Source organism: Bos taurus, chromosome 9, assembly GCF_002263795.3.
Source record: "Bos taurus isolate L1 Dominette 01449 registration number 42190680 breed Hereford chromosome 9, ARS-UCD2.0, whole genome shotgun sequence".
NCBI classification, from domain to species: Eukaryota; Metazoa; Chordata; class Mammalia; order Artiodactyla; family Bovidae; genus Bos; species Bos taurus.
In genome coordinates this window covers 89,114,498-89,129,302 of record NC_037336.1, presented here as the reverse complement: position 1 = coordinate 89,129,302, position 14,805 = coordinate 89,114,498, and the positions used below count along the sequence as shown (strand labels likewise).

The 14,805-nt window shown below is 43.5% G+C and overlaps 1 protein-coding gene and 1 long non-coding RNA gene across 23 annotated transcripts in view; one reads left to right on the top strand and one right to left on the bottom strand.

The window, feature by feature from the left end:
* SYNE1 (spectrin repeat containing nuclear envelope protein 1) overlaps positions 1–13,903 on the top strand; it is a 503,306-nt gene extending 489,403 nt beyond the window's left edge. For 20 of the 22 annotated variants that reach the window (XM_024997066.2, XM_024997067.2, XM_059889943.1 and 17 more), the window contains 4 exons: positions 88–300; positions 2,946–3,038; positions 4,454–4,512; positions 12,923–13,903. In XM_024997066.2, coding sequence (XP_024852834.1) covers positions 88–300; positions 2,946–3,038; positions 4,454–4,512; positions 12,923–13,163 — 606 coding nt within the window. In that variant the 3' untranslated portion in view covers positions 13,164–13,903. The remainder of the gene's footprint in view (positions 1–87; positions 301–2,945; positions 3,039–4,453; positions 4,513–12,922) is intronic. The other 2 variants (XM_059889951.1, XM_059889950.1) reach the window with 1 other exon arrangement.
* Positions 143–5,394, bottom strand: LOC112448082 (uncharacterized). Its single transcript, XR_003036451.2, has 2 exons — positions 5,103–5,394; positions 143–335 (listed from the first exon to the last, which is right to left on the bottom strand). It is a non-coding gene; the product is annotated as an uncharacterized lncRNA (long non-coding RNA).
* Positions 13,904–14,805: the final 902 nt, after the last annotated feature.

Sequence of the window (14,805 nt, the reverse complement as noted above, 5' to 3'; positions counted from 1 at the left end):
CTGAGTTAAAGTGATGTCATCCTGCACATAGGCACTTTCTCCAAGTATCAGAAATTCTCAGAAAAATATTTTTTATTATATTCTTAGCAAATAAGACATGAGCTGTTGGAATCTCAACTCAAAGTGGCCTCACTGCAAGACATGTCTTGCCAACTGTTGGTGAATGCTGAAGGCACAGACTGTTTAGAAGCCAAAGAAAAAGTCCACGTGATTGGAAATCGACTCAAACTTCTCTTGAAGGAGGTCAGTCGTCATATCAAGGAGCTGGAGAAGTTATTAGACATGTCAAGCAGTCAGCAGGTAAGCTCTCAACAGACATCATTGTGTCGAATTTCCTGCAGGAGACCAAACAAGCACCATCTTTATCCATTTCAGAAAGACTCTGAATGGAGTACTTGTCAGAATAGAGTGTCTTTTCTTTCAATCACTGCTCTTACAAATCTGGCTCAAAATAAAAAAGCGACTCGAAAACTTTCGTTAACAGGACACTACTTTTGATTCTGTTACATCCGAAAATCCTCTTGTAACCATTACTGCTGACCCTGTTAGCACCACAATTGTGGCATTTTATTTTACCCAGTTTATTTAAGAATGCATGTGCTTTCAGTAACACAGCTACAGGAGGTCACAAGCCACTGGCACACATGAGTTTCGTATTCAGACCTTAGAAGGCATGAATTCTCCCGACATAGATGACAGTTAAGTCATAAGAAGTGTTCTCTACTAGCTTTTATTTATCTATTTACTTGTTTGTTTATCTCTTTATTTATTGGTAAATCTACTGCATCGTAGTAATATTGTTGGTTTTAAGAAATGCTTTTGCAGGTAAGACTTCAGACATTCACTTGTGAAATCCTGTCATGAACACACAAACACACTGTAGGCGAAAGAAATATCTACTCCCAGTAACAGCAGGTGCCAGAAACAGTACAGTTTCTCTGATGCTAAAAAGGGTGGCTGTTGGATGACCAATGTGCTGTCTCTCCAGCCTGAATATCCTGCAGCTCTAAGGCAGATTCCATCACCCACTTCATGTCAGTCCATTCCCGTCACTGAGAAATGATAAAGCTTCAGTTCAGTTCAGTCGCTCAGTTGTGTCCAACTCTTTGCGACCCCATGAATCGGAGCGCGCCAGGCCTCCCTGTCCATCACCAACTCCCGGAGTTCACTCAGACTCACTTCCATCGAGTCAGTGATGCCATCCAGCCATCTCATCCTCTGTCATCCCCTTCTTTGCCTGCCCCCAATCCCTCCCAGCATCAGGGTCTTTTCCAATGAGTCAATTCTTCTCATGAGGTGGCTAAAGTATTGGAGTTTCAGCTTCAGCATCAGTCCTTCCAATGAACACCCAGGACCAATCTCCTTTAGTATGGACTGGTTGGATCTCCTTGCAGTCCAAGGGACTCTCAAGAGTCTTCTCCAACACCACAGTTCAAAAGCATCAATTCTTTGGCACTCAGCTTTCTTCACAGTCCAACTCTCACATCCATACATGACCACTGGAAAAACCATAGCCTTGACTAGACAGACCTTTGTTGGCAAAGTAATGTCTCTGCTTTTTACTATGCTGTCTAGGTTGGTCATAACTTTCCTTCCAAGGAGTAAGCGTCTTTTAATTTCATGACTGCAGTCACCATCGGCAGTGATTTTGGAGCCCAAAAAAATAAAGTCTGACACTGTTTCCACTGTTTCCCCATCTATTTCCCAATGAAGTGATGGGACCAGATGCCATGATCTTCGTTTTCTGAATGTTGAGCTTTAAGCCAATTTTTTCCCTCTCCTCTTTCACTTTTCATCAAGAGGCTTTTTAGTTCCTCTTCACTTTCTGCCACAAGGGTGGTGTCATCTGCATACCTGAGGTGATTGATATTTCTCCCAGCAATCTTGATTCCAGCTTGTGCTTCTTCCAGCCCAGCATTTCTCATGATGTATTCTGCATATAAGTTAAATAAGTAGGGTGACAAATATACAGCCTTGACAGACTCCTTTTCCTATTTGGAACCAGTCTGTTCCATGTCCAGATCTAACTGTTGCTTCCTGACCTGCATATAGGTTTCTCAAGAGGCAGGTCAGGTGCTCTGATATTCCCATCTCTTTTAAAATTTTCCACAGTTTATTGTGATCCACACAGTCAAAGGCTTTGGCATAGTCAAGAAAGCAGAAATAGATGTTTTTCTGGAACTCTCTTGCTTTTTTGATGATCCAGCGGATGTTGGCAATTTGATCTCTGGTTCCTCTGCCTTTTCTAAAACCAGCTTGAACATCTGGAAGTTCACGGTTCATGTATTGCTGAAGCCTGGCTTGGAGAATTTTGAGCATTACTTTACTAGCGTGTGAGATGACAAAGCTTCAAGTGACCCAGTAATGACAGAGCTCTTAAATACCTAGCTATTAAAACATAGCTATTAAATAAATAAATACCTCTATTTTCTGGAAAGCCCAAACTACAACCAGGAAAGCCCAACACAGTAGAAGAATTAGGTTCTGCTTTTACTGCAACTGTCCGATTCTATTTTTTGTTTGTTTTTTAAACTGGGGTATAGTTGCTTTACAGTGTTGTTAGTTTCTGCTGTCCGACTAAATGAATCAGCTATACGCGTACATACATCCCCTCGTTCGGGGACCTCCCTCCCACTCTCCACCCCCACCCCACTCCTCTAGGTCACCACAGAGCGCTGAGCTGAGCTCCCTGTGCTATACGGCAGAGTCCCACTAGCTCTGTTTTACACATGGTCATGTATTTATGTCAATCCTAATCTCCCAGTTCATCCATTGTGGCCCCCACTCCCCGCCATGTCCACACATGTCTTCTCTACGTCTGCATTTCTATTCCTCCCCTTCTCTTTTTCCCAAAGATGGGGATGGGGTGGGAAATACTTTGCAGATCGCAAAGCCACCATGGCTCTGGGACGTGACATCATTAAGAGCATCTGTTTCTCACGTAGGATCTGTCTTCCTGGTCTTCTGCTGACGAACTGGACACCTCAGGATCTGTGAGTCCTACCTCGGGAAGAAGTACCCCAAACAGACAGAAAACGGTAACTTCCCACGGGTTACTTTCAGTTGGCCCAAGGGAGGGAACACGGGGGCGCGACGGCCTTTGTACCTGACGCAGGGTCCAAGGGCTCTCCCCTTGCAGAGCAGGGGTCCTCAGGCAGCGTGGGGTTGTCACTCTGTGACACGGAAGAGCTCCGTTTCCTCAGTCCTGCCTTGAACCCTCTCCACAAGCACTCAGGAGCGAAAAGAACAGTTCCGTTTTTCAGAAGAATCAGGGTTCAACGTTGCGGTTCATAAGCAGGGAGACAAATTATTTTTCTTGCTCCAAGGGCCATTTCTAATACAACGGTGCCCCTTGTCCCTTTGGCGGCCCCTCCCTTCAAACCACCACCGCCATAGTCCACCTCAGAAAGGTCGGCTCCACATAGAGGGGCGCCTCAGGCAGAGGTGGACAAAACCGAGCACCTCACGAGACCACTGAGTTTATAAGACCAACGGGGGTTCTGCTGACTCTCAAGCAGAGAATCTCCTGAAGGTGGTCTTGAAGGTTTTCTGTGACTGTATTGCCCCCAGAGTGGCACCAGCTCAAGAAAACTCACGCACAAGGCCTGTTATGGGGCTGTCTCCCTGGCACACAATGAGGAAGAAAAGACCAGTTTTGGCCCCTGCTACCCTCTCTACCTTGATTTCTCTGTGTAATTAGAGGCTCGTTTTTCGTTTTGTTTTTTTTCTTTTTTTTTTTTGGTCTGGCTTTATGATTATATTCATTTTGATTATCATTCCATTTCTTTACTTTTTAGAAATATTGATTTCATTTGTATTTTTTGTTATAAACACTTAAATTCTATGCTGATTAATGTTATTATCTTTTTAGAATTTTTTTTTTATTTTTACTACATTCACTAGTTTCCTGTAGATCCTAGTTTAAGAATGTGAAGGAATACTGGCTTTTCAAGTCAAATTTTAGCCTTTATTTGAGTATTTAACTTATTGAGTCTTCATCACTATACACAGAACAGTCTCACTTCATCATTATTTTTGACCTACCTGCCAAGAATTGTAATATTGTTCCAGTGTACTGGAAGATGAAAAAATATGTAAAGTATATTTGAAATCCGTAACGTAACATATTGCAGTTTATATTCATTGTAATTAAATATGCAGAGATCTTTCGGTGGTGTAGTCATTTATGTTTTTACCACAAAAGGGGGGGAAATGTACCCTCTGTGATATGCATGCCAAACCACCATCCATGTTTCTTCAGTGATGAGTAATATAGATGTTCATTGATTTTGCTTCTTCAACCAAAGAAAAGCCAGTTTCCTTGATTCGTGGGTACCGATCATTGCATTTGGTTTATATTTCCTTTGCTGCACTTTTAGTTTTCATCAGTAGCTCGTCTTTATTTGCCTGGACTGAACATTCTTCTTTCTTTACCCCTGTTCATTGCAAACAGCCACGAGGCAAATGTAGTCTCTCACAGCCTGGACCCTCTGTCAACAGTCCACATAGCAGGTACCTTATTCTCCTGGTTTCCACACTGTTCTAGAACTCCAAGAGGATGATGAAAATTGTCCATGATTTAGTCAGGCCTCTATTTGGTCTGCCTCAGGGTAGTTGAGAAACTACTCTTTTCAGTCCACACCCTTTCCTAATAAATTGAGAGAGAATTTTCTAAGTGGAAAGTACGAGAAAATCTCAGAGCGTAAAATATTTGGACCCTACCAAAATTTTGTTTAACTATACATAGGCCATCCAGTACTTTTCATCCAATGATGTTTATTCTGTGTCCTCATAAAGATTCAACGTCACTGATGGCACAGTGCCATTTGATTCATGGCAGAATTTTATCATCCTCTTTATTTCTAGATTTTACAATAAGATAGGTATAGATCAATGAATTATTTTACCATCCCCAGAACCCACAAATCTGAATAAAATCTACTAACACCCCCAGCTTTTTATTTTATTTTCGTGTTTTATCCAGATGGTGGGTTTTGGAGTCTCAACATGGCAAGTCCTAATCTGATATCACTTAAAATTTATAAGCACCTTCTCTTTTCTGCTTCTCCTAAAACTCCTCTTCAGCCAGCACACACACTTACCTTCCTGACACTCGGCCAGCTCTTTCCCTCCGGAAACGAGCAGTCAGTCTCCCCACCCCCGCCTGGGGACCTCCAGATAGCCTCCTCACAGCTGCCGCTCTGCTTTACGCCTGGCTTCCAACAGTCCCTGTCTCTGCAGTTACTGATGCTTTGCCTTCTTCATTGTCGGTGTGACGTCTGTGCCCCCGGCCCTTTCACTAATCAGTTCACATTTCCCCAGACAACTTTTTGAAAATACTGTCCGTGGAAGCTGACTCTTCATTCCAGTCGCCAGAAGTTCACTTTTAAAAGTGGTTTGTCTCACCACTGAGCTGGAATCTCAGTTCCTGGAAGGAGGGTGGGGGATGAGGAAGCACAAACAGGCCCTGAGTCAGAGTGTTAGCTTTCCAGCTGTGTGCTAAAGGGACCAGCCTTTGCTTCTGGTCGTTTTCAGTCAGCTGTGTAGTATAGAACAGATCATGATCTGCTTTCTGGTTTTAAGCTTCCCTTCACTATGTTTTGCTTTTTTTTTTTTTCTTTCCCTTTGGTTTGGTTTGATGACAGTTTTGTGGGGCTTTTTTTGGGGGGGGGGGTCTGTAACAAAATATCAATAATAAAACATGAATGGAGAAAAACTCATGGGGATTTTTGAAGATCACGATGGGCTTCTCCAGGTGTGCTGATGTTTTCTTAGCCCCCTATAAAAAAAGACATCATGTACTGTAGAGAGATCACTGTTTCATGAAGTCCATCTTCTCGCCACAAATTACTGATGTGTCATGGACAGAGACGGGGCGTCCTGTCCCCACAGTTCCTTTAAGGATACCAGAGACACACTCTGTAGTTGACGTAAATGATGGTGATGAGAAGGGGAAAAGCTCTTATGTTATTAGTAGTATCCATACTGGTAGCAACCACCCTTTGGTTCCCGATTTCCCCTGTTCTTTCAGACAGCCACCCGGCCTTATGAAATGTCAAAGGCCTCATTTCTCAGGGCAGCAAGGGCTTCGACACATTTCCTAATGGGGCTTTGCAGCTGGGGCAGCCACGTTCTCAGTGTGACATCCGCAAGGTGCCTTCAGCTCTGCTCTGTCCAGCACTGTTGATTAACATCTTTCTGAGCACACAGCACGGTGTCCACTTTGCTGCTTACAGGACCTGAAATACAAATGATCCTCACCTGAATGGCAAACGTTGGCAAACACCTTGGCAGGCGGATTGTGGTTGAACATTCTTGGATCCTTAACTCCTTGGCACCTCTCTTTGGGGTGCAGCCACGTGGACAATAACATGGAGAGTCTGCTGGGAAAGAATTAACTTCTCTCACAATCCAGGCTGTCACGGTGTTCCTTTACATTGGACTGGAGATTACCTCGCGTTTGATCTTGCACTGGCCCAGCAAACTTCAAAAGGTTATTGCCCAAGCACAAACAGTTGAGAACGTTGACCGCAGCCATCTGTGATGGGAAAATTTTAGGCGTGTATTCTTTCTGAGAGCAAAGAGGCTGACTTGAAAGAAGCTGGGTATTTGTTTGAAGGGAGGGTTCTTATATTCTTTTTGTGGTTTAAAGTCAGATATTAAGAATATCAGTTGTTTGCCTGCTGTATATTTCAGATTGATTCTAGAGCCATTGTCCTCTGTTCTCTTACATGATATTCTAGGGCTAACAATGGACTGATACCAGTGTTTACCATACACCTACTACATTTAGGCCCAGGACCCACAAAATTAATACAATATGGTTCGTGTCATAAAAGAATAGTGATATGTCAGAATCTAGGGATCCCCTAAATCAAGACTCGTTAATATTCAAAACATTTGAAAGCATACATTCCTAATAACTATTCAGAATTTTTGAGATTAAACATACTTAAGATGCATGGCTTTTTGAAGCCATGTTTATGATGGCCCAGCTGACACTTTTTCTCCAGTTTTGATGTGAAATTATCTAACCTGAGAGCCAATTAATGTTCAAAATTCTACTATAGATTAGTTGAAGTTCACACGTGGGAAGATTTTACTCCAATTTCCTGCAAGGCAAAGGAAAAACTCCTCCGTAGTCTGCATAGAGGGAAATGATGACTTCATTCCAAAGCTGAGAATTGTAACATGTAAATCTTCCCTGGGCCTCTTTAGTCTTTGGCACCTTCTACACAAAGAGCTGAGACAGAATAAGGGGCGAATGACTGGCTGAAACACTGAAACAGAGGGGAAAAAAAGACCTCATTTTAAAATGTGTTCGAGGGAGCATTTAAGCAGGCACAGTGGGGTTTTCACACGTACATGAGGGCCTCACTGTAAACACTTCAATTTCTTGTGGAATTTTTTTTGCAGGTCTGTTCTGTCCTCCTTTGGGGATTTATTTATTCAAAGCTCTCAAAGGCCTCAGCCTAAAACAACCTTGCCCCCGAGGTGGCCGGACACCCTGGCATAGGACATTTAGTTATAGGGCAGGCTCCACTGTGTTTCTTGTATATTTTGAGGTCTGCATTCCCAGTGTTTCCTGGGAACAACTAAGACACTTTGGAAAAATATATCACCTCTTTGAAAGTACTGCTATAAATCAGGGCTATTTCCCTGGAAGAAAAGGCTGAATCTAGCAATATCCCTGAGGGTGTGAGTCAGCACACCCTTGCTTTAATCATACAGATAAGATTGATAAGTTGATGACATTTATTTAGCATTTAGTGTATTCTAAGGACCATGCTAAGCGTTATATATCTGTTATCTCATTTCCTTATTTAATCCTCCCAACATGTTCATTCCCAATTTTATAGACAAGGATATCCGGAAATAGAGGCATGAAGATATAGAATTTGAAACCAGGTCTCTCTTACTTTGAATCCTAGCTTGTTAACCACTCCACCCAACTGCAGGCTCTTAATGGGTGTGTGTGTGGGTGTGTGCGTGCGTGTGCATATGTGCTCAGTCACTAAGTCATGTCCTACTCTTTGCAACCCCATGGACTCTATAGCCCACCAGCCTCCTCTGTCCATGGGATTTACCAGACAAGGATACCAGAGTGGGTTGCCATTTTCCTCTCTAAGGGATCTTCCCAATTCAGGGATTAAACCCGCATCTCCTGCATTGGCAGGCGATTCTTTACCAATGCACCACCTCCTGAGAGGCTTACTTGAAACAGCGGTTCCAGGGCTGGGGCTACCGTGGGCTGCCTGAGATAGCTTTGGACCAGCCAGGATATTCATTTTGGAATAAGGGGAGACAAACCCTAAGTTGATTCTGAAAATTTGTCTTCTGAACCACATACCCAGGGAATAAAGATCACTCACACAAGAACAGAAAAGATCACGGACAACCTGATATTTCCTCACAAAATTTTCTATTCCTCTGCTACCGGTGTTTGCTCACAAGTTACAAGATGAGTCGAAAGTGTCTTTTCATTTGTGTTTCAGTGACATATGCACAGAATTAACTCATTTTATTTCCTTGGTGATGTAAAATTTTTGAGATGAGTTGCACCCCACATGCACACTCACTCCTTAGGCTTCTCACAGCCCTTCTGAGACTTTCTTTGCTGTGGTGTGTTCATAGGCATGGGCTTCCCTAGTGGCTCAGCTAGTAAAAAATCTGCCTGCCATGCAGGAGACCTGGGTTCGATTCCTGGGTTGGGAGACTCCCCTGGAGAAGGGAAGGGCTACCCACTCCAGTATTCTGGCCTGGAGAATTCCATGGCCAGAGTGCCCACAACTACACATATTTTGGGAAAGAGATGAAACAATGCCTAGGCAGTTTTTTTACCCTCAAATTTGAATGAGTGAGGGGAGTAAGAAAAATTATAAAATAAATGTTTACTTGTAGAGAATAAGCATGTTTTTGCAGGACAAGGTTACCCGAAATATCTCCATTGATTAAGTTCCTTAAGCAAGCTTACACATTTAGTTTTTCCTCTGTCAACTCAGCCTCCACCACATCTGTTTGTAGAGTAAGGCCCTTGGAGAGGGATGAGTGAGAAATTTTTGTTCTTCCTCCTGTCAGATTCCCCAAGACTCTTGAAACTTAATTGAACTTAGATTAATAGATTAAATATTAAAAGTACTCACTTACTTGGTATCATTAACCTGCTAGTATTAATACTAGAAGGGACAGGTTCATCCTAAGGAGAGAGAACTTTGGGACTGTTGAAACCTTAGTAATTGCCCCACGCGGGCGGCATTGTTTTCAGTAGACCAACTGGACATTTCCAAGAGCAGTCAACTGCATGGAAAATCACTAAGCACTGTGTGTTCTCTTTGTCCCCATCTTAGCCCATTATTTCTACCCAGGCTGGCATTCTTCAACATTAGAAAGCTTGCACTAATTAAATGTTAATACAGAATGCTCTGATGCTGTTAAATGTGCCATGTCCTTCAGTAGACTACAGCATCTGAGCCTGTCATCCAAAGATGGTGACCTTGTCTTGCTTTTCTCAGGAGTGGACTAGTCAATGTGTAGCCCTTGTTTTGATCTCGATCTTTGGCTTAATTGTTCAAAGAAGCTAATAATTGACAAACAGGCTGTTCAGCTCTGTCAGTCAGATTCTTAATGATATGCATGAATCTGCCCATCACTAATGTCCTGAAGTGTCTCCTAAAGAAAAAAGTCAGTTTGAAATCTCCCTCATTTTATTCAGATACTGAATAAGAAAAACATGGAGCTCTCTTTTGTTTTTAAGTCATCAGATAGCTGACAGGTGGAGAGTGTTGTTCACCAGGGCCTATTTTCAGATCATTCAGTCCAGAGCTCATGGGTGACTGTCTCATCCTTCTCCAGACACTTTAAACCACTGAATTCATAAACTGTCAGAACCAAGAAGTTTTTAGGAGATTAATGCACTCTCATCTTTGCAAATGAGAAAACTGAAGGCCAGAGAGATTAAATTACTTGCCCACAGTTGTACAGCTGCCTCAAAATAGAATGTCCCTGTGTCCATATCCTGACTTGGTGGTCTCTGTAAAGCTGTGAGGCTTTATGATTAAAAGCATTTATTCTAGACATGAGGAAACCACTCATCTCCAAGTATTTTAAGATATTGCCTTCTTTGCCTCTACATGGGAGATAGCCCATGACGTAAATATGACCTGGATGGCCTTCATTCATGCCACCAAACAGCAAAATATTACAGAGACATGCTGTTGGAGCTCTTCCTTTTTTATATTTTTTACTTTTTGGCTGCACCTTAAGGCATGTGGAACCTTAGGTCCCTGACCAGTGATCGAACCTGTGTCCCCTGCATTGGAAGGCAGAGTCTTAACCACTGGATCACCAGGGAAGTCCATACAGCTCCTCCTTTAATTGTCAACTGGGGCACGTGATTTACTCTATTTATAAAGCCTAAGTTCTAAAAGTTAGAATACCAGAGTTGAAGTTTTCATTCTATGCCATGCTAGCTGTGTAACCTCGAGTGGGTTGCCTAACCTCTGTGCCTCCTTTACGTCGGCTATAAAATGAAGGTGGGACAGGAACACCAAGGACTGCTGTGGGGATGAAGTGAGAGACAAATGCTTCTGTTATCCAGCAGTTAGAAGAGTAAATGTGAACTTTTGTTAGTTATTTATCTACAAAATCAGAAGATGGATTACCTACTCTAAGGCTTTATCTCAGGACGAATATTTTACAGTTAGGTAGCTAGAGAAAGTTCTAATTAATAGATATGTGACAGACTTCTTTTATGCCCTGGGTCAGGAAGATCCCCTGGAGAAGGTAATGGCAAGCCGGTCCAGTGTTCTTGTGCCTGGGAAATCCCATGTACAAAGGGACTTGGTGGGCTACAGTCTATGGGGTCACAAAGAGCCAGAGGAGACTGAGCGTGCACGCACATAGCGCATCTTCACAAAACAGTGTTTCTGAGCATTGGTCCTAGCAGAGGGCAGTTAATCAATTTGACCACTAGATGGTGATTGAACTCTTGTGGCCTCCCAGTTGGTAACCTCTTTACATTCACCAATTACTGGAAGACATAAAGTGCATAAAACACGGAGCTTGCAAGTTGGAAGCCTGTCTAGTCTAATTTGAAGGATTTGAAGAAGAGGTTGTAGCATAGAGGTGAAGTCAGTTGTTCAAGGTTTGTAGACCGGAAAAGAACCCAGTCCCAATTTAGGCCAGGGGTCTGTTTTTTTCAATCACGCTCAGAGCTGCAATAGAAACCCAGGATAGTACACGGCTGTTCAGAGCTTCTACGGGCCCGGTCTAGACTGTTTGTTTCACATATTTCTTTGTGAATTTATTGAAAGAGTTTTGAGTAGTCCCTCTGTTCCCTTTTAAGGGGATTACTTCTGTTTTTTATCTTAACATTTTCTTTGGTGCCACTCCTCACTGATACCAGTGTAATCTGGCTTCCGAAATTAGTGGCTAATAAGGTAGCTCTGATAGCTCAGTTGGTAAAGAATCCGCCTGAGATGCAGGAGACCTCGGTTCAATTCCTGGGTCGAGATTTGCTGGATAAAGGATAGGCTACCCACTCCAGTGTTCTTGGGCTTCTCTTGTAGCTCAGCTGGCAAAGAATCTGCCTGCAATGAGGGAGACCTGGGTTCAATCCCTGGGTTGGGGAGATCCCCTAGAGAAGGGAAAGGTTATCCACTCCAGTATTCTGGCCTGGAGAATTCCATGGACTGTATAATCCCTGGGGTCTCAAAGAGTCGGACATGACTGAGCGACTTTCACTTTTCTTTTCAAGGTAGCTGGAGACTGTGTTTTCTCATGAGATAAGCATACAGAGTGACCAATACAGTGTTCATACCTGTATACCTCTCCTGTGGTCTCACAATCAATGCCCTTACCATCAAACCATTAGAGAATTCAGACTAGGTGTGGGGAATGAGTCTCCTTGGTACATCTGTTCTTTCTGCTTCTGCAATGTTGTGTGTGTGTGTGTACACAATTCCTCTTGTAAATAACATTGCTTTCCTCCTCTTCTGCACTAGTAACCAAAACATTAATGGATGCTTACAAAGAGTAAGCAGTACCCCCCACCCAGAGCCTATTTCCATATTCAGTGTTTCACAGGCAGTCTTTCTTATGAATTCTGAAGTTCATGCTTCATCTCTAATGCACTGTTTCAAAAGTAGATGGGGAAATTTAAGAAGATAGGAAAATGTGGAACATTGGGTCTAGAAGGAGCTTTCAAGGCACAGTCTATCTTCAGAAATAGTGTGTCTGTTTCCCAAATTCATGGAGCCAGTGACAGAAGGATCACCCTGGATTCAGTATCATTCAGCACCTGCGTTGTGTAGACTGACTCCACTGCCACACTTACTCTTACAGCCTTGGAATCTGCTAATATTAGGCCAGTCGCTGACTCAGTGCAAGATGAAACCAGGGTATACTCTAAGGTTAATTCAACTCCGTGGGTCTGTGCAAAACGACTGCAGCTGTCCTTGTCCTTGCTACACGGACTCTGGCACGTCCAGGACAGCTAGACGGGAGGAAGACCTTGTGTCATCCCGACAGCCACTAATTGTGCCTAATGTTGCTCTTGATATTCTTACACCAAAAATGTACTGCATCAAACATCTACATTTTAATTATCCCGGGTCTACTTAACTTATGCTGGTGGAGTGTGTGTAGAGCAATTATCTTTGTTGGAAAAGGTTTTGCCAAATCGAGGGGTGGAATTTGAACCCAGTTAGTTACCTTTAACCGACTAAATGTCTGCTTTCCATCAGTGCAGTTTCCAAACAACTCTTCATTTGGTGGTGGGTAGGTCACCTGGGTTTACTGCAGAAGGCTGGCAGCTAACTGCCAGGTTGGGTTGTGTTCAGCCTAACCAAAGGGGAGGAAGCATACAGCAGCATCCACCCAACACTGGGGATACTTGAGTTATTGATGTCGATTCTTCTCTCAGGTCCATAAGAGGTGGCTCCGATTCCTCCCTTTCTGAGCCTCGGCCAGCCCGGTCCGGCCGAGCCTTCCTGTTCAGAGTCCTCCGAGCGGCTCTTCCTCTTCAGCTCCTCCTGCTGCTTCTCATTGGGCTGGCCTGCCTAGTCCCCATGTCGGAGGAAGACTACAGTTGTGCCCTCTCCAACAATTTTGCCCGATCATTCCACCCCATGCTCAGATACACCAACGGCCCTCCTCCTCTCTGAACCAAGCAGATGCTTTCTGCAGATTGCTGTTGGTCGCCTAAGGAGGAATTTGGCCCAGGGCAATCCCAAAAGAGCAAAGAGAGGACGTGAGTCTTGGCGGACGCCCTCGGTACGGCAGCTGACGCCCACCTCCCCCTCCCATGTGTGCAAATCGCAGCTTCGGAGGCGACGGTAAATGGTGATGGGGGAGGGCACATAGAGGACAGAAGCTGGGAAGAAATTCTGGTTGAGCCTCAGCACTCAAGAGAGTCAAGATTTCCACCGCTCCCTGGACACATGAACTCTGGGCCCTTGGCCCATCCTGTGTGTGCCCAGGGACTTCCGGAGACCATCTGGGCAGCTTTCCCACAGTGCTGCTCCATCCGTTCAACAAGTGATGCTACCTGAGCACCATGTTGGCATCGAACAATCTACCAGCCAACCAGTGCTGAAGAGATTTGAAGATCCTGTAACATACAGTTTTTAAGAGCTTATATGGCAGCTTCCTTTTTACCTTGTTTTCTTTGGGGGCATGATGTTCTAACCTTGCATTAGAAGCACAAGCTGTAAATCTAAAAGGCACTTTTTTTTAAAGGTATAAAGAAACATTGGATGTAATAAATAAAAATCATGGAAGGCTTTATGTGAAAAAAAAGTTGAATGTTATAGTAAAAGAAATGATATTTATGTATGTACAGTTTGCTAAAGCCAAGTTTTGTTTGTATCAATTTATTTGCATTTATTACAGATACTATGAAATATTTTGTCTGTGCTTTTTTTTCCTTCCGAAAGAAATGACTCTGAATTTCCCTATTAAGCAGGCACTTCTAAGAATGCAACTTGCTGCTGCTGCTGCTAAGTCACTTCAGTCGTGTCCAACTCTGTGCGACCCCATAGACGGCAGCCCACCAGGCTTCCCCATCCCTGGGATTCTCCAGGCAAGAATACTGGAGTGGGTTGCCATTTCCTTCTCCAATGCATGAAAGTGAAGTCACTCAGTCATGTCCGACTCCTAGTGACCCTATGGACTGCAGCCTACCAGGCTCCTCCATCCATGGGATTTTCCAGGCAAGAATACTGGAGTGGGTTGCCATTGCCTTCTCCAGAATGCAACCTGAGTTATCTTTCTTTTGTAGAATAAATGAAGCTGAAACATAAGTGTATGTTAAAAAAAAAAAAAAGGAAAAAAGGATGAACAGAGGTAGTACATATTTAGACAGAACTCTGGATAACTTCTCCCTTCTCCTTCCACAGCCAGTCACATCTCCCAGCTGTCTCCCAGGTGCCTCCCAGCATCTTTCATACCTTTCCTATTCTCCTTTCTTTTCTGTTCTCCCTGCACAATTGGAGGAACCACCTGTAATCTCCTGACTGAGGCCCCTTCTCCATTCTATCCCAAGGTTTACCAAAAAAAACACGGGAATATCCCTGAAGCACACTTCCATTCAGACCCCTTCTTTGCTCCAGAATCTTGTTTTCATCATCTAGCGGAGGAAATATAATTTTAGTTTATCATTCAAGTCCTCAGATTTTATTCTGTCCATCTCATCTTGCCAACTCGTGGCTCTCATGGAGCTGTTTGGTGCTCGTGGTCATTTAATCCACCGTTGAGTAATGGAGGAAGATTTATTTAAAATCCAAGTTTCTGGCTTCTCTTGCAAGT